At 37.3% G+C, this 24,759-nt stretch overlaps 1 protein-coding gene across 7 annotated transcripts in view; it reads left to right on the forward strand.

The window, feature by feature from the left end:
* The window catches only part of UTRN (utrophin), a 356,635-nt gene that overhangs the window by 281,955 nt on the left and 49,921 nt on the right, over nt 1-24,759 (forward strand). For all 7 annotated transcript variants that reach the window (XM_048296202.1, XM_048296200.1, XM_048296204.1 and 4 more), the window contains 4 exons: nt 3,470-3,530; nt 13,642-13,703; nt 14,688-14,762; nt 20,723-20,924. In XM_048296202.1, the coding sequence (XP_048152159.1) occupies nt 3,470-3,530; nt 13,642-13,703; nt 14,688-14,762; nt 20,723-20,924 (400 nt within the window). The remainder of the gene's footprint in view (nt 1-3,469; nt 3,531-13,641; nt 13,704-14,687; nt 14,763-20,722; nt 20,925-24,759) is intronic.

The raw sequence follows: 24,759 nt of genomic DNA on the forward strand, positions 1-24,759 counted from the left end.
CATTTATAGAATTATGTCCACAGAGACTATTGCAGTGCCTTATCAGCATTCCTCAGCCGTGTTTAGGGAATATTCTTCAGGCTTAAAGAGACATTCGGTTTATGTTACATACCAAAGTAAAAAAGGGAAAGTTTCCAGGATGCATGTTGGTAGATACCACAAAGAATTACAGCTAAGTAACACAATTTTGGAAAAACAAATAATATGTAGTCATCCATTTAAACCCTTTGTTAAAAACAACCTCTTTCCCCACACCAAGTACAACTAAAGCTTCTTTAAAAAAAACCCAACAGAATAAAACAAACCGAAAAAACCCCAACCCCAACCTTTTTTAGAGCTTTAGACAGAGTTAAAGAACTTATACCTACAGCTTTTTGTAATGTCTGTAAAATGTAAGTCAGGAACAGTAACTTCAAAAGTAAAATAATAATAAAAAAATGATTAAATCTGGAAAGTTGAGGACTTTATCCTGAAAGGTTGAAAGACTGTGTATTCTAAATCAAAATTTTCAAACCTTTTTAGCAGCAATAAGTGACTTCTAACTGTGAGGAACAAATAGAGTAGTAGTCTGAATGAAACAATCTCAAACTCCTAAAACTGAGATTGATTATATATGCATGTCTTGTGCAAATCTCCATTTCCAAAGATGCACTTCTGTCTTAGAGGGCAGGTTTTTTTCTGTGCTTATCTGAGAGCAGCTATTTTCAATTTACCTCACCTACATGTTACTCTTCCTCCAAATACTAACAAGGAACCATAACTTGCCATCACACCATTTTCAACTGACTAGATCCCAGTTGTCATTTAATCAGGAATTTTTGCTAGCAAGACACCTATTTCTGCCTGTTCATCAGATTCATAGAATGATAGAATAGCCCTCTTTGAAAGGGACTGACCTCAAAAGATCATGTAGTCCAACCTTTCATGGGAAAGGGATCATAGATGAGATTATCCAGCACCCTGGTTCCAGCCCTGTTAGTCCAGTGATTTCATCTCTGCAGTGGCTAGAAATGTTTCATTACTAAAAAGACACAGTGCAGCATTTGATACTACTGCTTGACTTCTTGGAACACCAATTGCATGGATTCATGCAGACCATCACAATTAAAGAGCTTCAAAATATTTTTGAAGACCACCAAACAATGTATTAGCCCTTCATACAATGTTCTGCATTATGAGTCTGAGGTAAAGCTGTATTAGTAGGCCACTGCAATCTATGATCGCTCTTTTTGCTGAGCTATTTTTCCCCTCCCTTCATTGGGAGGCAGAATTTGGTTGATTTGCTTTTCAGTGCTTTTGAGATGGAAGGTAAGCACTTTTCAAGTTAATTACTGAGCAGTAAATTTTACACATCCCTAAAACAGATAAAGGTCCATTTATTTTTGCAAAAGGGTTGCTTTTGCTGTCTCCTGCCTTTAGAAATAGTAACTTCTTTTTTCTATAATTAATTTCTTTTCCAAGACTGATGATCCACTACTCTCTGTTATGTTTCTTGTATGCTTTCTAAGATGAATCCATGAACATCCACAGAGCACTGACTCCACATGTTCCCTAACAAACAGCTTATGTCTCCAGTGGCCTGCTCAAAGCCATACCAATATCTGCAGGCCTGCTAGTGAATGCCAAATTGATAACTACTATGTTCAGTTTTTATCAGTGTTTTTTTAAAAAAAAAAGGTAATTTCATTTTCCAGACTTCCATACAGCAGAGAGCTGGCAATGTTTTACAAAAGTTGTTCCCAAATAAATAGAACATTACTTGTTCCATAATCATTAGTAATTTAATTGATTGCATTGTTTAGTTCATTTTTATGTCAGTGCAGAATATCTATATCTGTCATAGCAAATAAATTGTATTTAAGCAAATTCTTACTTAGCTGATATAATTAGTGTACTAGAACAGGAGCCACCATAGATATCAAATTGCAACACTAGAGAATGAAACTTCAAAGCTGATGGCCACCTTCACCGATTTGGTTGATTTTGCCTTTTCTTTTTCAGATTTATGAAGGCTTAAGGATTATTTTTTAGGTAGCTATGTCTATTTGAGCATTTAGCCTTTACTATGTTTTTTCTTTACCTACCTCTTTATTGCAATTGCTATCTTCTTCTTCAAATAAAGATGGAATTTTCTCTATTTTTTTCCAGTAAAGAATGTGGTTTACTTTATTCCTGTAATTTCCCAAATATTCTTCCCAGTTAATCTGTCTTTCAGTACATGAATATTTCTTAAATTATAAACCATGAAATTTTGTGTGCTTTAGGAAGTGGTCACAGCCATGAAACCCCTAGGGGAACAGCCAGCTGGTAGCAGAGCAAGACCCACCTCTGTCTGTAGCTGCAACAGCCTATGGGGCTTACACAGCCTGTAAGCCTTCACTGCAGTTTTGAGAGGTCTTAAGGGAAGAGGAGAGTGTATTTTTTTTTTGAGTGGATTTTTTTTTTTTCCCAGAGGGATGGATCCCAAAGTGGGCCATGCTTGCAGAAAATTACATTAATCGAGAGTTTAATTACTTGAGATCCAGTGTGGATCAAAGCAGTGTCTCATTTTTCCAAGGTTCCAAACAGAGGCATCAGGACCCAAGAGCACGCATTCTTTGTTGGAAGCACTGACAAATGTGTGCAATGTGAATTCATCTCATTGGGATGATTGCTTAGTCCTACCTGTTCTTTCAATCTTGCTTCTGCAGAGAATCTAGTGCAAAGAGTTTTTTCAATGCTAAAACCCTAATTACCCAGGCACTAGTCTGGTAATTTCTGATATGTGTACCTATGGTTTTTCAGTAAATAGCTATTTTTAAATTGAACACCAGCAGTCCTGTTGGCCTGAACACTTTTTACCTTTTGTCCCCTGGGATGTTTAGATCAGCAGAGTTGTAGTGTCATGCATGACTTCATGCCTTTTTTGACTCAGTGTAGAGAAGGCTTCCTGATATTGTGGATGATACCTGATTTGCATAAATTCTGCAAAGATTACAGATTAATTCATTTTTTCTTGGCCATACAGTGCTAATATTAATTTGAGTTGCAAATAGGAAGTAAGGGTTGTAACTAATAAAAATAAGGTTGATGTTTCTTCTTCTTGTTCTGTAGTAGAACATTATTTATAGTAGTGGAATCATTTATTTTAAAAGCATAAACTGATAATAATCCTACAGAGGTAGGAAAACAAGTGTCTGCAGTTTCTTTAAATGAGTAGCTTGCTTGCTCAGAATTTATCATCCTCCTTTGAAGTAGAATAATCACATTTGTTTTATTTCCAGCATGGCATCAAATAGATGTCTGTAATCATCCTGATAGATTGCCATAATTTTCTTCTGCTGCTTTTCTAATTACTGCAAATAGCCTGGGAAATTTTAATTGTTTCCATTTAATTTATTATAACCATATTAATTGTAAAATAAATAAAAGAGAGATTTCTTAATATGACAGGTGCTTTCTAATAACAACCTTCTCTTTATTTCCTCAGCCTCAGTACAGTTTCCATGGCAGAGATCTGTTTCACATAACAAAGTGCCCTATTATATCAAGTAAGTTTGCCTTGATTCTTTTTTCTTAAGCATAACAGAGGGTCCTATCAGCGTAACTTAGCAGAAAAACATAGGTACTAAGTAGTTGCTAGAAATGATATCAAGAGTTTCTCTATGTAGAGTTACACTGCCTATACTATAAAGTCATGTTTATTGCTTTGCATGCTGTTAACTTAGAAATATGTAAAAAGAAGTAAATGACAAACCCTGATTAAAAACCTCGCTCAGACAAGAAACAGCAGAGCCACTCCAGTGTAATACATTGTCAGTGTTCAAACTGAACTTGTTCTTATGTGTGTGGCTCAGAGTATAAACTGTAGAGGGAAAAAACCCTGAATAAATAATGTATTTAAAATTACAAAGTTTATAACCTAGAGCAGAACAGTGGTGACTAATATCTATTGAGCCCATTCATCATTTTGTGCAAAATTCTTTTGGCAATAGACATGCCTTGTCTGTCCTTTTGTCATCTTCTTTACTTGATGGAAGTTTTTATAGTGCTTGATATTAAGGTAAATTTTACAAATACCTTGATTACCAAAAGGAATGATTAAGATATTTATTTCTAAAATAATGGGGAATACCTAAGTTACAGAGCTGTAGAGATCTCAAGGTGTTCTACTCAGAGCAATCCCTAACTTTGCTTTTCATACTCTACCAATGTTTATTTTGTTTGCCAGTACTTTTAAGGTCAAAGATTGCAGCTTTGAGAGGAAGATAGGTCTTTGCCAGAGAGGTAAATGGAATTTTAAGAAGGTACTGTGTATGAGTGAGACCCAGAGTACTTCATTTTAGGCTGAAGGAAATCTGTGTTAAAATGTTACCAGTTTGGTTTAAGAAAAGAGTAGGGTTTTTAAGTCTGTAGGATGACTATGAATTGGACCTGAAGATAGTTCATTTTAAAAGAATGTGAGGGTTTTTTTACTATTGCGTATTGCTTGTAACTCTGTGAGCCACATTTTGTGCTTCAAACAATTTACAAGTACTTGAGAGCTTTGAAAAGCAGGTAGCAATAAATCTATGTCGATCAAAGCTGTTAGCATTCTTGAGATGTGACAGTTGTTTTTAAACTGTCATATGAAGATTAATTTCTTTAAAGGGTCTGAGTAGGTAACCAGAAAAAGCAAAAACCTACTTTGAACATCCTTGAATTCTCTATAAAAGCATTTGTGCTTCTGCTCAAAAGTTTTGCAAGGGGCAGTGAGAACTGTGACACGCTGGAGAAGAGGTTCCTGCCTCCCTCCCAAGTGGAAGAGGAGAGGGCAGAAGTTGGATGTGGAGGCGTACTTACTCACTGCTCAGACTCAGGCAGAAGTGCTGTTAAAATGATCATACCTGCAGCAGTAATGCAAAGAAAATGCCTAAGTGGCAAACTTCAGAAAGCAAGAGGAAAACTACTCTAAACCTGTCATTTTTTCTTGTGGTTATGTCCTTAGTGGGTGTTGAAAGATTCATGTTCCTGTTCTACCTTATCAGAGTCGATAGCTGGATCTGGGGACATGAGTGGGCCTCAGAGTGTTCTGTGGAGCTCACCAGTACATTCAGGGTTAGGAACAGATGGAACAAGCTAAGATATACCTTCTGATCTGTGCTGAGCAAGGCAAAGATTTTAAACTTGAATGTTTCATATGCATATCTTTGTTTTTCTTATCTAATACATTCTTCTAAGTTTCTGAGGATCTCTCTTACCCTACTTCAGCCAAAGTTCAGTTTTTGAGAAATCTTTTTTTTTTTTTCATTTTTTTCATTGCTGGTTCAGAAGAAAGTCTTTCCAGTATGTGCACTAGGTGCAATCTTTCACCAGTTGGTGGCAAAGCATCCCCTGGTACAGTGGCCTTGCTCTCATAGTAGTGTGTTGGCAGCCCTAGAGCTAGACTGTGGAATGAAGCCAGCTGGGGCTCAGAAACAAACCCCAACATCTCTTAGAAATTGTTTTTAGTGGTCTTGCACAGGAAGTTTAATAAGGGGGCAGAAGTGTAGGGCAAGTTCTTTGAGGGTTGAGGTCTTTATAGTATCAGAGACCACTGTTTTATATTCAGGATGGCTTTAATGAAGTCAACAGAATTAACTACTGCATCTCAAATAAGACTTTTCCAGTAATCTTACCCTACTTTCAACATGATATATGCTGCTGAAGCAATGTCTTGATTCTTGTGTCTTGAAAAAAATGATGGTACATGTAACTGGTAGGATTTATTTATTTTGAAAAGCTTGAGGATGTCAGAAGCTTCACAGTCTGGAAAGCAGACTGACCTTGGCAGTTTCCTACATTTTTTATTTCTTACTGATCTAAACTTCATTGTTTTCAGCAGCATCTAGATAAATCAGAGAATTGTGGAAGATAAAGCAGGAAATAGCTAGTTCTGAACTTCATTTGCTTTGTTATGATCAGGCTGGAGAGTACTCTTGGCTTTAAATACCCTTTTAAATCTTTGTCTGTTACTTAATTCCAGACACAGTTTAAAGAAGAGAGAAAAACAATACTGACAAGAAAAACTTGCTTGTTTGGAATGATTACATGAGTAAGACAATTCAAGAGAACAGTCAATAGGATTTAATGGTGGTTTTTATATAGAAAGAAAAGCTAGGAAAGAGGGAGAAACTGACTTAATTTTCTCTTTTTTTTAAATTATACTAACGTCTTTCAATGAGTTGCCTTTGATATAAAAAACAGCATGATTAGAAGGAACAGTTGCAGTAAGTCTCAAAACTTTTATCATTTGAGAGCAACTGACTGTATTTGCAGGAAGACTTCTATGTTCAGAGGGAAGATTTAAGATACCAGTTGTTCATTTTATGGTATAGCAGAACACGAATAATAAAAGTATTATCCAATGATTGGTGGCTGAAAAATGAGAAGTTTTAAAATTAATTCTGAAACATAAACGCTAATCGAAATCAGGTTACTTAAATTCTGAATAAGGACACTTTTTTTTAGATAACCATGAATTTTACCTTTACTTCATTTTGATAGCTTTTTGTAAGTGTCCTTGAATGTAAAATATTCAGAAAGTGACATAGCTGCAGATGATGATGATGTGCCTCTGTTAAGATGAGTATTTGGGAAAAATAAGAGAAAGAACCAACTGCACTCTGCAACTTTATTGCACACAGAATGTAGTTTAAAAAAAACTAGGGAACCGCACCTAAGAAGGCAGGAGGAATTACTTTAGGTAGCACTTAATCTGTAAGGAGAATGTCAAAATGATGCAAGATGTCTGTATTTTCAGATAAGAAGCACTTTGGTTCCTGACACCAGAGGTAGCTTGTGTTTACATGAGTAGAGAGAAGTGGCTCAGTGGAAGGTCTTTGGTGTGGTGGCTTTGGAGTCCAGTTGGTTCTTTCCACCCCTTTTGCTAACAGTTGGCACATCTGCCCTTTCTGGGATTGTATTTAATCAGGTAATGAAGCATAGGAAAGATCAAAAAGCCAGGGTACAACCTCCTCTGCCCTATAAGTTCAGGCAGAGGCAGTCTGGCTTGGAGCATTTTGGAAAGGATCAACTATCCTGCTTAGCTGGAAGAAGGATTTTGGCCCAGGTTTATCAAGGTGTGTGTCTCCTGGGCTGTGGTAGATATTTGATAGAACTGAATTTATACACATAATTTACCCTGTCACTTTTCTTCTCTTGAATTATCTTACTGTCTAAGTCAGATTTGTGAAATGTTGCTGCCTCTGTTGATGTGATTTTATTTAATCCTTTTTGCGTCCTGTTTGATTTTTTTTCTTAATGCCAATTATAGAATATTTTATATTTTTGTAGTCTGTGTCTTCTCTGTCGCAGTAAAATTCAATGAAAACCTTAATCTGTAAAATCCTGGGACTGCTAAAAAAAAACCCCATAGTCTTTCATACTTTTTAAATTGAACTAATGAGCATATGGAGGGGAATAAAACACAGAAGGTACAGTATTCATCAGTGCACTTTAGGTGATAAGAGTGTGAGGTTTGGACAAAAGGTTTGGCAAACTTGCTATTGAATACGTTTTTCATAGGTTGGTTTGTAAAGGTTTGAGATTCAATAGGGAAAAATTTCTGTTGTTGTTTGTTTATAACTATATAAGACATCCTTGGCCTCCGTAACAGTAAATGAAAGAAATAAAGCCTTTATTACGTAGCATTTAAATAAAAATATTCTAAAGAGAAACAGAATAATAAATGAAACACTATGATCATTAAGTATCCATGAGGGAAACATGATGAATGTGCAGAAAGCATAATTTCCCTAGTATTTCTCACTTTTTCTTTTAAGTATAATTTAAGTGTACTTCAGCCATGTACCTTTCAATGGTATAAATTATTAGATATTTGTGTTGTGCAGAAGAAACAAAAGGGTAATACAGAAGAGGTCACAGTGAGTTTAATCTCATGCAGGACATTACATAGGGAGAGCAATTTCTTGCTGCAACCATTAAATTGATCGATATCAAACGCCATAGTTGCCCTGGTTACTTTTCTGTAATCCTGCAAAGTGGCTGGCATCACCAGCGTCTTAGAAATCCTATTTTATCACCTCCTATATCGTGTTCATCTTTGTGGGAGACTGGAATAAAATATTTTCTGCATCTCCATGTTTTAAGACTCCTCAGAAAGTCTTTCCTGATGTTTGGTTTATGCCTGTGTGGGGAAGAGGGAGAGAACTAATGGAACAGAGGAAAAAAAATTTTTTCTTATTCTAATTATATCCGTAATCTCATTCTTGTAAGTATTAGGTGTTTCCCTTAGAAGGGAAAACAAAATCTAATTTACAGAGGAGGTAATACAGGTTTGAGGGTTTGAGAGTTTCTTCAATTACCAGTTCCTGTGCTAGTCTTTGTTTTCAATTAAAGAAATGCAGTAGCACATTTCTCTGAAGTGATTTCAAAATATCTGCATATAAATTGTTCTAGCAATCTCTAAGGTGCAATTCCCTTGTGATGCATTATGCCAACTCTTTTCACCACAAAACAGTATTTTCTAATGGGCTTAAAAAAAAAAAAAAAGAAGAAAATATGCAGTATCTAGACAAAACACCATGACATAAAGTGGGGATGTTATGCCATTTGAAATTTGGCAAGGGTAGCAAAGTCAGAGTTCTGAGTGCTGTCAATTCATTAGTGATCAGTAAAGATTCTGATTTCGGGTAATATTTTGTGCAGATGACTACAGGAACAGAAAGGTACTTAATATCATGCCAGAGTGCTGTTTCTTGTGGTGTTCACCTGTGATTATCAACAGAGGCCTTGTCCATGATAAGAAATGATAAAAAAGACCCACAAATCTGTCTCTAGTTTTCTTTCTTGTACAAAAAAGCTGAAATAGAACAAATGGATTTTTTTTCACAACTCCATGGGCATCTTGAAACACCTGGAGATGTAGAACTCAATCCATTCATTTCAACAGGACTGTTCTTTCATTTCTAAAGAGAATAAATTAAATTACATGTTAACTGTTTCTTAGCTTTTTATTTACAATTGGGACGTGTTTTTAAAATGGATTATCTTTGCCAATTATAATTAGAAAGATGCCAGCAAACATAATGGCTAAGAAACAGATTGTAAGGGCAAATGTTTGTCTATGCTTTAGAGCACTTCATTAACATGTGGGGGGTTTGTAGTTTGGAGTATTTGATGGTTATCATGTTTTTTTAGTTGGTGGAATTTACACAAATGCATTTAGACTTTTTGAATTACACTGCTTTGTCAGGTAATATATTCATGGATGCATGTTTTGCTGTGTGGCTCATATTGGGTCCATAAGTTTGGCAGAAGAGATTTAGAAGACTCTTGCTCTGAATAACTCATTCTTTTGACAGTAACAAAAAAACCCCTGCTTCTCAGTGAAATGCTTTTTAATTCTTCCCTGACTAAACCACGAGGAAAGATGTAATATGTTCTTGCCACTTGGGTTACTGCCCTGTAGAGGAGCTCACTTCTGTAATAGCAGAAATCCCTCCTTATGCCACCCACTGAACAGAATGAAATCTAGTAACCGGGGCTCCAGTACACCTTGAAAAATTTTTTTTTTGTGCCATCTACGAGTGAAATGAATAATGAGTCCTATTGTTGTTCACATTCAATCAAAGTTAATGATCACCTCACTCTATGAGTAGTTCTTGACATTAGCAGGGTACTTGCAAGAGAAGGTGCTCCTTGGCACAGTCATCATTGTGACCTGGGACAGAAGTGCCATGGTAGTTGTAACAGAGAGGGAAGACTCTTCAGGTTTCTCTGCTCTTGGTTAAGTGCTTGTTTTGAATTTTTTTGGTTCAGTGAGATGACTTTTTTACAGTTCTTATTAAAATTACATTCCTGGGTTTTTTTTCCATGGCTCTGTCCAGAGTAGTCTGGCTTTGGTGCCTAAATGAAACCTACCCATGGAATATATTTAATGGTGGTAGCAGCACTGCCCATGACAGTGAAGCTGCTGCCTCCCGTGACCTGAACAGACTGTTGAGCTGGTGATTCATTCACTCTGAGCCCATTCCTCTTCTCTGTGGGATCCTCGTACAGAATTGCTTGGCTGTTACCAATGGTTTCTTGCTAGGTGTTTTGGGATTAGGCTGGCACAGTCATGTTCACCCTCTGTAGTCACTTAGCAGCTGTCAGGTAGTACTGACTTCAAGGTAATTATGGAAGGGATTCTCTCTCACCTTTTTTCAGTTTCACCAGATGATGTTCACTTGGCCTCCTTTGTCATGTTCTCAAATTCTGTGTGCAATAGAAAGAAACTGAGTGATAAGTTTTAAAAACCCATTGGTCTTTATGCAATCTGGCACAAATGTATTAATTTTGCAAATAAAAGAGAAATATAAAAATATTTTATGGTCATTATTTTATTAGGCATAAATTTCATGTTTTGTGTTTTTCTGTAAAGAGAAAACTGCACTAAATGGAGAAACAAGATTACAGTGCAGGATACAGAGCTTTTTGATATCTCATTCACTTTTTCTGCTTCCTGTAAAGTAAACACAAAATTTTTAAAAAGTGGGGTTTTTTTGGTATGGCATGTTGTCACTATTAAAGTGATTTTAGATACAACTGTAGTGAAACTCTGTATTTAAAGTATGCAATTTCAATAATGAAACCGTTGTTTGTTCTTAATTCTTGGAAACTTGATTAAAGGGATAAAGTTTGATTAGTAAAATCAGTTCTTATGCATTGCATATGGGTTTATAAATTACTTAGAAGCTGGAATCTAAATTGCAATTAACTATACCCACATCCTAATCAAGGACTTAACTATTTTTTCTTCTATTTTTAAAAAATAATTAAAAAAAAAAAAGGAAAGGTCTCTGGACCTAGCTAAATAACCTTTGCAGTCCTGCTGCACCTCTCAGGAATATCCTTACAGCCCCCCACTAGTCAGAAATATATTTGTTCATGAAACCATATTTCTAATGCCAGAAAATAGGGAAATAAAAACTGTGATTCAACAAAGTCCCTATAATCACAGCTAGTTTTGACATCATAGTTTGTAAGGCAGTTAGCAGGACTTAGCTAAATTGCATGTAGTTTACATGCAGTGTTTGCATTAATATTTCAACATTTAAAATAGAGGGAAATGTATTTCTATGTATACCTGTATGTACAGCTTCTCTCACAGTACTGCCGCCTACCTTTATTTTTAACACAGAAGTTTGACGGTGTTTTCATTAAGGCTTTATTTTTCTCAGAATATCCTAAGAAATCCTTTTCACCTATGATCCTGATGGTAAAATCACTTGTTTTGGGGTTTGTTATTTTGTTTTGGGGCATGGCTTTTGGAGGTGGCTTCTTAGGGAAGTTGAGTTAAAGCAGTGTCCTTAAAACAAGCTTTATTAAACTGATCACATGTTGTATCCATTTCTGTGGGCAGTTGTGATAGGTTTAGTCAACAATTCTAAATGAGCAGCATGATATTTGTGGCATCCTCTTAACATGATAGTACAGACATTTGGCAACTTCAGGAGTAGCTTTGAGATTATTAAATAAGCTGAGCAGTATGAACCATTATATTGTATTTTCTCTTCCTATTTACTTCAGTATTTACTGAGGCTGTACATATTCTTTTTTCCAATATACTGTAGTCTTTTGACACCAGGGTGAAAATGCTGGACAGTCACCTGCCTTTACCATGGAAAAGCATAAAATCTATATATATTCTTTCTTGTTGCTGGCTCCATGATGATTTATTGGTGTGCCTTTTCCAGGAAAAGCTACTTGTTTTTGAAATCACTTTTCTGGATAAGAATAGTGATGTTTTAGAAGTCTTTCTAAAAAGTGCAAACCCACTGATTTACTGGTGTGCATTAACTTTGGTGCTCAGCATTACCAGAGCCTCGACCACTTTATTGGAAATTTGAAATGTGAATGCAATTCATATGACAATGATATCAAAATGAAATCAAATAAAAGCTTCTATTCAGCAAAATATGTTTTGATGTAAACATGTATTTTAGTGTTTTCTTCTGAATTGAGGAGAGCTTACTGTAGTATTTTGGATTCAACCAAGGTCTGATGGAATTGTTTTGATTATTGTATATAGCTCTCTTATTTAAATATAGTCATGTGCAGGGCTGCTTCTTCCTTTCAGTCAGCTATTAGGGAGTAATCACAAAGAGGGAAAAGATGATTTGTACCTACTCTATTAATAGGAAGTACATATTTTGCCTATGAACTTCCATGAAAAACACCCTACAAAGTTGTGATGGTGCCAGATAGACAAATGAGATCCATGGCAGAGTATGAAGCATGATGATGGGGAGAAGCTCTCTCTGAATACCTAGACTAGACTCAAAGCTGGAAGGGTTATCCTGGTGTATGGACTGTAAAATGAGCATCATGTCCCATGTACAGAGATCATGCACTTTCCAGTGGTGTATGTTTGAGGCTGATGCGTACACAAAAGGGTCCTCAGCACTTACTTTGTTAGGAGCTTGCCTTCCCTTATGGTATGTGTCCTCTCTCTGCAGTTTGTCGGAGCAAGGACTTTCTATCCAATTTTTTGTACCACCTAGCATAAAAGGGTTTATTCTTGGTTGGTTTCTCAATTAAAAAATAAACAATGATGATAAATTACTGTGCACCTACTGAGGTACAGCCATTTATGTATAGCAAATGATGATACAGTTCACTACGTTTAATGCCAAAATGGCATTTAAAGTCATTATTTATAACCAAGTATTCATCTATGTTGGAAAAAAAAATAGGTACACTTACAGTTTTTAAGTTGAAACAAAGGTGAAATACTTAGTGTTCTCTGATCGTTACTGTTAAATTTGCTAACGTAGCATAATTTCATTTTCATTAACTTTTAAGGGGAATCCTATGATCCTTTTAACAAGACTTCTCTGAGTAATTACCTTGCAAATCTAATTCAAATGTAAATATTTTGTGAGATAATGTGCAATCATTACAGCAGTTAATATTGATAAATACAAGTAAAGCGTGGCTTGTAGAAGGGAATTGGAGATTTCAGTGGACCTGACATGTTTTGACCTCTATGGCTGCCTGCTTGAAACCCTGATAAACTGAAACAGCAACACTAAACAGTAGGTTAAGGGATGAAGCCTATTGAATCTCTGTTCTGTGAACAGTGGTGTAGAGCACACCCCCTAAATCAACATATTTATTGATTGGTTGTGTGAACAGTGATCAGGGTTCCCACTGGACTCCATGTTCTTGAAGGTCCTTTCCAACCTAAAAGATCATGTTACATGTTAAATAAATGTTACAGGTAAAGCTTAAAGTCATTCTTTGTGTTCTGATACGTGTGCTCAGATATGCAAGGAAGATTGAAATAAAATCTCAATACTTTTAAAATTGTTTTTGCAACAGTATTTATTGTTTTACAGCACAGGAAATTTTTTTATTTTACCTTATTAGTGTACCTCTTAGCTGCAGGGTCAGAGTCCAGCTGTTACCATAACACTTAGAATCAAAAGTAAATGTTGTTAAATAGGGATCAGCTATTGTCTGACTAATGTTGTGATTATAAAATCAAGGATCTGGGTGGTACAGATCATGTATTTTAATTAGAGCTGCGGGATTTCTTGCACTTAAATGCAGAAAATCAGAATATCTTTAAGATTTTATTCGTTGGAAGTGCATATGTGTATTTCCTGAAACTTTGATTACTTTGTTCCTTTGTAGTCATGAGACACAGACAACTTGTTGGGATCATCCAAAAATGACTGATCTCTTCCAGTCCTTAGGTGAGTGCATTCATTAAAACATTGTGATTTTTATTCCATGAGTAAAAGCTGCATTTGGATACTGACCATGCTTGAGTTCCCATGAACTGAGTATAACAGCATTTCCCACTTTGTGATGAGACACACCTTGCCCAAAACCTACTGCCTTGGTCATGCCATGTATTGTCTTTTGGTAATATTAATTCTGAACCATATGCTTTGACTGTATGCTTTAATGCAGTACCTTTTTTTTTCTTTTAACTTCACAAGGAATTGTCCAGTGATACAGGCTCTCTGCATGTTTAAACCAGGGTGCTGGTCTGCAAGGAACTAATTTTGGTAATAATTAGAGCAGCTACCTTCTCAGTAAAAGATAAACTGTATTATGAACTGTTCAACTAGTTCAACATGCCCTGATAGCATCAACGTTTACTGTGAAATCTCCCGTTCTAAGGAGAGGAAGGGTAAAAATGCTGTTAAGTGAGGAAAAAATGTTACTGTACCAATCGGTTTCTATAACAGAGTTTACAGCTATGTGACTGTAAAGCCCGGTTTACAAAGTCATTTAAGTCAGTTATAGCTTAAACCATTTTTTTCTGTTAATGTGACATTTGCTGGCCTGTGTTTCCTGTTATTTGATGGAGTTATAAATTATTTGCGAAACTTACTGTATTTGAGTAATTGTCTGGAAACTACATACCAGTGCATTATATGTATGTGAAACTCTCCTGTATGTATATGTATTACATGTGTCAAATAGTGCCAGCATTTCTGCAGGGCCACTCTCTTTAAGGTCCTGGACTGTCAGAATCAGGAAGCTTTCCCTAAAGGTGGATTGGGTTGAGGTCCCAACTTGTCAGGTCTTTTAATTTGTTCTGATACATTCTATTAATTCATTGCAGAGAAGGGATATCAGACTTTTTCCAAAATATGAAGATTTATACATAAAGGAAAGTTATGGGCTCTATTTTTAGGGCTGCTCATGTTTCTGTTCTGCTGTTTCAGCCGACTTGAACAACGTGCGCTTCTCTGCCTACCGCACGGCCATCAAAATCCGGAGACTGCAGAAAGCACTGTGCTGTGAGTTGGGCCTTTGAGGCAAATTGTTTCTCTACAGTATTTGGGGAAGGGAGGGTCAGCTTCAGTCTAACAACATTAACAGTGGACCAGAGTCATCCTTGACACACTGTCAACCAGCAAAATGGCAAGAAGAATTGCTAACAGTAGTTGTCATTATTGCAAATAAATAAAATAAATTAATAAAAAAAGAGGTGCAGCAGGTAAGTTGAAATGGTATGCCCACTAAGAATTGTTTGTTTCTCCAATTTTTTGTTCTGCAGGTATTATTTATGTTGGTAGGTATTTAAAAAGCACTTCTTATTATATCACAATTATGACTTAGTTCAGCAGCAAGTTGCAGGATTACCATGTTCATTCAAAATTTAGCAGCCTCAGAAGTGATAGATCACAAGATCTTGTCCTGGCCTCTGGACTTGGGACTTCAAGTCACACAGCAAGTACCACACTGCAGTTCTGTCCTGTGCAAAGCAAGCTGAATTTTAAAAACTATTAGGACTATGAATGGAAAATGAAATACATAAGAACATACATCTAACAGAAAGAAAATAGGGTGAAGTAGAAAAAGCAGAAGGAAACTGGACAATTTTGGAAGGAGATGTGGGATGTGAATGAGTGTGAAGGTCGCAGATTTTAGACCTTTTGAAAGGTCTTGGCAACAGAGGGTATAAAGATGTATGAAATTACCAAATTTTCTTGTTATAAATTAAGAGTCCTCGACATGGAAGGACTTTTCAGCCCTGAGGAGTGCACAGTACTGCAGGCTGAGTAGGAACACAAGGAGTGCAAAGCCCTCCTAGAGGTGCAAGCGTGAAAGGAGCTGCACAAAGAGGGATCCCTTCCCACCCTCTAGGTGGTTAGTTTTCTTTACAGCCTAGAAGACAGCAGTCTGAACTTAGCTGGACTTCAGATATGCATCAAACTAAATGAAGCTTTGCCTGAGATGGTAGCTAGCTACTCCAGAAGCTGGGCTGTATCTGTGCAGTACAGGCTCTTAGGAGTACCTCACACTCAATTCTTATGATGTGGTCCCACCAAGGACTACACCTTCATCTCCCAGCAGATGAAGACTAAAGACTATTACGAGCTTTTTCCTTGTCAGTGTTCTGGGTATAAAGTATTCATCAACATGTACCTAAAAACAAAAAACAAAGCAAGAGATCAGAAAGCAAAGTAAAATTCTCCTTGTGTGAGCTGCTCCACAGGGAAGAGTGGGAAAAAACAGACTGCATATGGGAGATGCTGGTCATGCTGCCTATTTCTGACAGACATACAGCTTTTCTAGTGACCTGTGTACATCAAGCTTCACTTTTGTTACTTCTAATAAGCTTTGAAGAGGTACATACTTTCAGCTTTTGCTTTTACTGCAAAATATATCAATTCCTCTAATAACTGCTATGGTTAGCTCTCCTCATTCACAGATTTCAGAAATGCCATCCTGTTGTCTCCAGTTTCAGGGGAGGGAGGTGGAAGTGAGGACAGAAGGAAATAGTAAGAAGTAAAGAGAATACTTCAGTTTGAAAGAGCTAGGAGTAAAACATCTCTACAAGTCCAATCTGCCTTGTTATCAGTGAAGCTGTTTGTTTATTCCATCTTTGGGCTTCATGGGAGGGGGCAACAGCCAAAAAAATCTTTGTCTTTATTATACGTGTGCTTGATAAAGAATCAAGGCAGGGAAGGAGTCATCTTCTGTGCTACTGCCATTCATTCTTTGGTCTGAGTTACTTTAGTCTTCCATTGTACTTCCTGTAATTGTAACTGCAGATGCATTTTAAAGGTGTTTGGTTGCCGAATGCTTCAGAAAGGCTTATGTGCTAAGGCAAAGAAAACATCAAAACAAATCATCAAAAATGAAGGTCACTGTAAAATGTGACAAAGTGCTGTCACAGCCATGGTGTGTATATAATGTCAAAGGCATGTTTGGTGGGAACTGCCAAGAGCACAGCTGGAGCTGGATGCACAGTTCCACTTGCACCTGATAGATTTTGGCTTTGCAGTGGGGACTGATAATGCAGTGTGAGTGTTTTACAAGCAGATTCAGGACCAATTTCACTTTAGAAAGTTCATTTGAGAGCTGTACTTTAGAAGACTTTGCTGATGCCTTATCTGTTCTTGGTAAGCGTCAAAAATCCTTGGCTTTGAGGAAGTTAATCACATTTTCCTCATTCTCCTTTTAAAATGAGAAGGTAGAGTTGTGTTTCTTCTTGTTTTGTTTTTTGACTTGTAGATTCCTTCAGAGACATACATTTTCATATACATGTATGTATTTTGCAGGAATATAAGAAAGATTGCAAGTTGGAAATAACAAATTCTTAGCCTCTGTCTCGGATTATGTGGGGCAGATGTAGTGAAAGCGCTTTCCACTGTAGCAGAAGAACGGGGCCAGAGAGAGTGTTCTGTGTTGCAGATTGTACTGGGCAACTGTGCAGCACCAGGTCCTGACTATGTTTTATTCTTGTGCAGCATACTTTAGCTCATTTTCAAGAAATTATAATGCCCCAGATACTGAAGTGTAGTACTGAAAGGCAAGAAGGGAACAGAATCATCATGTATACTCAGAATTCTGTTGCTGAGTTCCTCTAGGTGATTTAAAATTTAAGAATCTTAATAGGAATATCAACCATACAAGGGGAAAAAAATGGAACATTCAGACACCTGGGACTAAAAGTGAGAGCTGTGAGCACTTCCCTCAGTGCAGTCTCTTTGCAGGAACTGCTATCATTTGCAAGGTCTTTTTAATACAAAAACTCTACAGTAATGCCTGACTATTTTCCATGGGGTTACAGCAGCTTCAAATTTGCTATTAGCAGCTGCATGTAGTTACTTGCTTCTGAGTCACACACTCACATCTGCTTTAGCAGTGCTGAATGATATGGTTTCTATTTATAGTTTTATTTTGGGAAAGTCTCCTTGCTGCAGAAAGGGAAGAAATGGCCCTTATGCCCATTGGTTGGTTAAAAGCAGGATTGGTCATTCAGCATATTTAAGCAGATGCAGAATGGTACTGCAAAAATGCACTGAAAGCTGTGCAGGCATCGTACCAGGAATGGCATAACAGGATAACTGCCTGTCTTATTCAGCCAGGTGAGTGCTGAAGTAAGCAGGAATGGAAGTAATTTCCTCTGGTTGTTCTCCATGGATAGTGCCATCTGAAAGAGTAAGTTTAGCTTAATTTGCATTAGTATAGCATCAGAGTTGTTGTGGTTTTTAGTACAAAAATACTGGAAGTACCTCTCCCAGGTCCTTCTGGAATGCTTAGGCAGAAATGTGAATGAGAAATCTTAATGCCATAAGATCAAGACATGAAGTTAGCATGCTTAGTGTCTGTTGAATTGCTGTTTTCAGTGCAAGGATGGTTATGTTAAGCCAAACCCAAAGGCTACAACTTTCTGGAATTCCAAAGCTTTCTGAATTTTCACAGGCTTTAGAAGGGGCAGGTTTTGTGTGCTGTCAGTCTGTTTTATGAAGTTAATTACCTGCTTTTAGTCAGCCATTAAATACCTTGCAGAAACAGGTTGCAAAATAACCAGAAAACACAAAAACCCCCGAATGAACAAACAAGCAAAAAACTCCCACAACCCAAACCTAAACCAAAAGCTAACTCCAAAACAAAACCAGAAAACTGGTTGCATTAATTTTTATGGTGTTTTCTTTGTCATAAAGGTTTTTGAAATCATTAACAGAAAGTGTGAAAAGTGGCCATCTGAGTTCAGTATTTATGTGATCAGATAGCAGGTTAGCCTCACTTGGCTTCACCCCACGCCCTCCGCAGCTCAAAAAAGTAGTCAGGGTTACACTGTGAACTGTTTATGGGTTCATGTTGTTTCTAAATATCCCTGTGAGCTTTTTCCAGTGTATCACATCCTTTCCAGCTGCTGTTGAAGATTATTCTGCAGTGAGTGTATTGCCAAACATTTCGGCTACCTCAGGTCAAACTAGTGGCAAGGTGTTTTGCTGCAATTACCAGTCTGCCCCTTAGAAAAATAGATGGCTGGCATTTGTTTGCAAGCCCAAGAGAAGGACTTAAAATATCCCCAAACAAACAAAAAAGAAAATGAAAAACAAACAAATGTAAGCCTCTGCAAATTTAATGCTGTGAAGTTGGAGCAGAATGTACCAATTTTAGTGCAGGAGATGAAAGGCAAGGGCTGTGAGGTACTGTTTCTCTCTTTAAAAACATGTGAAGAAGGGTAGATGAGGGAAAAGGGTTTGGGAATGTAACCTTCTTTTGGTAGGTGATCATTGAGTTCTTGACAGAATCGCTCATAGCGGTTAATGTTATCTCGCTCCTGCTTCTTTTTCTGCTGTACTTGTTTTCCAGCCCAGATAGAATTACACAATTTTCACAGGCTGCAAATCTGGAGTCCTTATTTAACATTTTTATTCTCCTCCTCTGCTCTTGTGAGACCCCACTTGGATACTGCATGCAGATCTGGGCCCTCAGCACAGGAAAGATGTGGACCTGTTGGAGCAGGTCAACAGGCAAGCAATGAAGATGACTGGGGGCTGGAGCACCTCTCCCATGAGGAAAGGCTGAGAGGGCTGAGGTTGTTCATCCTGGAGAAGAGAAGGCTCCAGGGAGACCTTATAGCAACCTTTCAGTACCTAAAGGAGGCTTATAAAAAATAGGGAGAGGAACTTTTTTAAAAAGACAGATTGTGATAGGACAAGGGGATACACTTCTAAACTAAAAGAGGAGACATTTAGATTAGATATTAGAAAGAAATACTTTACTGTGAGGGTGGTGAAACACTGGCACAGGTTGCCCAAAGAAGTTGTGGATGCTCTCTCCCTGTCACTGTTCAAAGCCAGGCTGGATGGGACTTCAAGCAACCCGATCTAGTGGGAGGTGTCCCTGCCCATGGCAACAGGGTTGGAACTAGATGATCTTTAAGGTCCCTTCCAACAAAAATCATTTTCTGATTGTATGATTCATTCTGATGATTGATGAAGAGCAGTTCACAGCACATCAGAGATTAACGTGTTAATTTTATTTTTTTGTTTGAGAGATGACATTTATAGTGCGAGTGTGTTACTGACTCTTCACAAACAGCTCACTATGAGCTTGTAATATACTTCAACTGCATGTTATGTATATTGTAGCAAGCATACTAATACATTGCAACTATTTTTTTTACTTAAAGTCCTTGCTTCTGTAAAAAAAAGTCACTGAGGACTATACCATGTATTCCTCTTTTCTGCTTCCTTTTGCAAAAGGAATTAGAAGAGCTCATTGATGGCCTTTTATTTTCACCATGCAAACCCCAGATTTTCAGAGTCATATTTGAATGGTTTTGAGAGCAAAACCCTTCTCCTGGGTAAGATATTCATTGCATCACCAACTGCTTATATAAAGAATTCTGTAATAAAGGAGATAAAAATATTTTTAAATAAATAAATAGCATTTAGTGTTATGGAAAACTACAGTGAATACTGTTCCTGTGTCCCTCTCCCTGCTTTCTTTTAAGCCCTAATTTAGCAACTGTTCAGTTAATCAGGCCTCAGTACATTATTACGACCTTTAAGAAAGAGTTCTTACCTAAGAATTTGCTCAAAAGTGATCGTCATTTTATAGGATTTTGCTTTATGGTAAATGCGAAGAATCCTGTAAACCTAGTGAATTGTCTGTGTGTGCATCCAAAGTTAGGATCCTCTAATTATACAGACTACTTCAGCAGCTATTTTAATGCTGTTCTGAGCAGGGTCATTATGATGTTCTTATTCTAGTTTTTTTTTTAATATATAGTACCAAAATGCTGTTGACTTGTCACAGAGAATGTTTTGTCACTATAATGTTACTAAAGGAAAGCCACTGGGCCAGTTGTTTGCAGTGTTTGCCACAATTTGCACATGAGCAATTATTGTCAATGCTATGCTCAGGCATCTACATTCACACCTTTTTTTAAAAAAATTTCTTTCTATTTTTTTTTTAACTTACTATTTTTTTTTAAACCTATTATTAGTGGACCTGTTGGACCTGAACACAACAAGTGAAGTTTTCAAACAGCACAAGTTGAGTCAAAATGATCAGCTGATTGGTGTCCAGGATGTGATCAGCTGTCTCACTACCATCTACAGTGGACTTGAAGAGAAACACAAAGATATGGTGAATGTTCCTCTCTGTGTAGACATGTGTCTTAACTGGCTACTCAACGTGTATGATAGGTAAGAAAAATGGAGTTTTTTTGTCACTGCACGTACCCCCAGGAATTATAAATTATAACGCCTTAAAAGCTTCTTTATTAAAAGGTTATCTTTTGATGGTTTTGAGTCCATAACGAAAGTGCAGTTGCATGCAATGAGATGTGTCTTATGCTGTCCTGCTCAGCACTGAACTAAGGTTACACTGCTTTTACACTACTAACAAAGAAACACTGAAAGGATTTCAAGAAACGTGTATGTGAGTAGAGAGCTAGAACACTGCTTTAGCTGTGTTCCTATGGTGAATGTTCCAAGTTTTCCAGACTGATTGCCATTCATATCAGATTCTATTTCTGCCATAGGTGGCGACAGTTGTTTCATGTATTTTACACTTAGTTACTTGCACACATAATCCTGGATGAGCTCCCTGCACCGAGTCCTCTATCGGATGGAGGTTGTTCTGATCTCAGCACTAAAGCCCGTCTGATTCTGGAGGGTCAGCAGTGTCCTAGTTCTGGCTCAATTCCAGCCTGTACAGCTCCTGCCATGGATCAGTTCTGAGGGCTGGTGTTATGTGGTCCACCTGCCCCTGTTCTGGCAGCAAGGCTGTGTTTCCCAAGGGCATTGAGTTTGCCTCAAGAATGTTTTGGAATGCTTACAGTAAGAACTTGTGGGTTTATATAAATACACATTTGCGGTTTCCAGAGAGAACTAAGTCCCAAAAAACATGAGAATGTCCACTCCAGCAGCCCCTTGTGGTTTTGGCCAGTTCTTTCTGAGCCCCTTGCCCCTTCTTTCTTCTACTGGAAATTGAACTCTGCCCTCTCTGCCCTGCCCTATGTCAGCCTGCATGACCTGCAACCAATCTGCTTTAATTAAGTTGTGCTTTATAGTCATGAGTTCGTTGCTTATTTTTCTTAGTGGCATTTGCTATTCTTATCTCCATTGTATAGTGAAAACTGGAGAAAGACTTGGTTTCTATCAGCTCCTCCGTGCCCTATAATGTGTCTCCTTACATTGCTTCAGCAAAGGCATTTCAGGACTCTTCTGGAGCTGACTAAAGTCTCAGCAGTGCAGTACAGGTTGTGGTCACTTCAGTGTCTCTGATTGAATATGTGCTATACTTCAGAGCTATAAACAGAATTACAAATCAGAATTTCTGAGCTCCATGAGGGTGGTTACAAAATTTATTTCTTTCTCTCCATTTGAAGTTGAAAAGAGCAAAAGTATTTCTTGAATAGTGATAAAAATTCTTATACCTGGCTTTGCAAAAGGGAGCTTTTACTTGTAGATGTATGCATTATCTTCAATATGTTCACTCAGTCCCAAATTCTAAGAGTTCATAGCTTTTTGCTATTTCCCCTCAGAGGATTACATACCAGTTCTCCTATACTTCATGGATATATTACTTTATTTTGGTTTTAGGGGAGAGGGAAGGAGGGAACAGAGTACATAGAACCATTTATCATTTATGTGCTGGCTACTGGCATTCAAACATTGCTGTTAAATATTGTGACATTCTTGTTAGTCGGACTTCTCCTCATTACTGATGAAAAATTAGAGGGTCCATCAAATATTAACTAGGACTTCTTCCTGCAATTATTTTTATTTTGTAAAGTTCTGTATTGTGAGTGAATAAACACATCACTTGAAAACATTGCAGTAGATTAGGTGAGTTGCTTGACTTAAATGTTATTGGCAGTTTAGAATAAGACACATAATAACGTCAGAGAATTTTTTGTAGATACTGGTTGGGTTTTGTTTTCTTTCAGACTGAACACAAATCTATTCTATTTTTTTCAGCTTACCTTTGCTTCCTAACTTCAGTTAGAAGTCAGTTGTTTAATCTGTTCATATTTAAAATGCACTTAGTAAGCAGCAACCCTTTTTTTCAATAATGTTTCCAGTGTCTCCCATTTCCCCTTGAGTATTATGTTAAAACATAGTGTAGATAATTCTTCAAGCCCCTTAAATACTTGAGTCTTTATTCAAACTTTGAAAAATCAAGGATGAAGGTTTACTGAGAGAAAATTACTTTTTACAGTTGTTTCCTTGTTCCCCTTTCAAATTCACTCCAGGAAGAAAAAGAAATGCTAAAAAGACCAGGCACCAATTTTAAGCTGGAATTTTTGGTTTTGTTTTCTAAATTGGGTATTGCAAAAGAGCTAATTTGTGTCTTGGCATTTCCATTGTATATATTGCATTGGTGTTACACATATACAATGTGTCAAGTTGTTAAACTGCCTACAAAAACATCTGTTAGTCACATGCTGCACCTGAGATTTAATTACAGATTCACAGATTAATGGCAAACTGAATGGCTCTCCAGACAACCTGCAGATGTCTTTGGCCCTTAAAAAGAATCAATTTATTTTTAGAAAAGGTCTGTTATGTTCTGGTATTTTCTGGCACATCAGGAGTGATTCATTCTGAGCAGAGGAGAGAAACACTAAAATTACTCAGTGACTTTTACTATGTCAAGGACTCGAAGGTTCTTCCAGACAGCAACATCTGCCCTTGTAAACATTTTCCAAACTTAAAGTTCTTTGTTTTGGCTAGTCCAGAGTTGTTGGTTTTTTTTTTTTTTTTCTTTTAATGAAATTAAAGATAAATATCTTAATACTTAATATGAGAACTGTGAAGGAAATTTTTTGCTCTGTAAAATCATTTGGCTAGGCCAGTGTTTAAAGCATCCAAAAGCAACAGCTGGTGGTTTTTCTTTTGAACTATATACTGTCAAATTTGCTGAAATCTCCAGACATCATTTATATAAAAAGGACTGATAGCTTTCAGTACTAATGGAATAGCTTAACACCCCTTGAAATGAGTTGTTTCTATATGTACTGATTCAGGGTGATGACTCATTTCAATTAGAATTACCCATAAAGAAACTTTTATGTGCACTGTTTAAACATTTTGCAATGTTTATCTGACTTCCTGTATTTCAACTTTTAAGTTTTCTTAAGGTTTTTTTTCTAATGTTATGATGCTTTTGATAATGCCTTCTTTTAAATTGAATTTCTTTGGTACATTAGTCTGAGCAGGGTATCTGTGGTATTTATGCTGACATTTTCTGTGTGATCAAAACTGTCTTTCATGATCATTCTCTGTGGCCCAGTCTTCCCCCGAAAAATCACAACTTTGTTATTTATCATTGCGCTCATACACCTGGCAGCTTCTAACACCAGGCTGAGTTAATAGGCCCGGCCTCACCAGCGTGTTCATTTCAGTAAAATCTGAACTTCTGAGGAATGAGGATGAGACACCTGCTCAGTCAGCCTTAACTTTATGCGCTGGTTTTGACAGTAGTTGATGGAAGTTTTCTGCATGCACTCCAGTTGTATCCCCTGTGTTTATGATGGCTGCTTGGATTCATCGAGCACTCAGTGGGAGCAGCTTAGCAGGCTATGATAGCAGTAAGAAGGCTGTGGCCCTGTTTAAGGCAGGAGAATGAGCTCCTTTGTCTGACTTGTCTGTGGGTGATCAAGGGGAGGTGTCTGTGCTGACCTTCATTGATCTACCAGGCTGCCTCGTGTTGCTGGGCTATGCAGGTAACTGGTAGCTGCAGTCCTGGTAGTCCTTAGCTGCAGTGTCAGTGTTCTCTAGGCTTGAGAGCTCTGTGACAAGAGAAGGCTGAACTGCACTGGGCTCATCTTCATTCTCTAGTTTTCCTTGTTGGTACCTGATGTTTTTATGCTATTGTCCCTCTTCCCCCAGGGACATAGGTTCCTCTAGACTTCATATCATAATTTTGTTTTCTAAGATTCTTTATTGTGTATTCCTGTTTGCAGTCTCCTATATTTAATCTTTTGCCTGTTTGACAACTTTTTTTTTTAATCTGGCTAGCTCCTGTATGCAG

This window comes from Corvus hawaiiensis, chromosome 3 (assembly GCF_020740725.1).
Source record: "Corvus hawaiiensis isolate bCorHaw1 chromosome 3, bCorHaw1.pri.cur, whole genome shotgun sequence".
Taxonomy (NCBI): domain Eukaryota; kingdom Metazoa; phylum Chordata; class Aves; order Passeriformes; family Corvidae; genus Corvus; species Corvus hawaiiensis.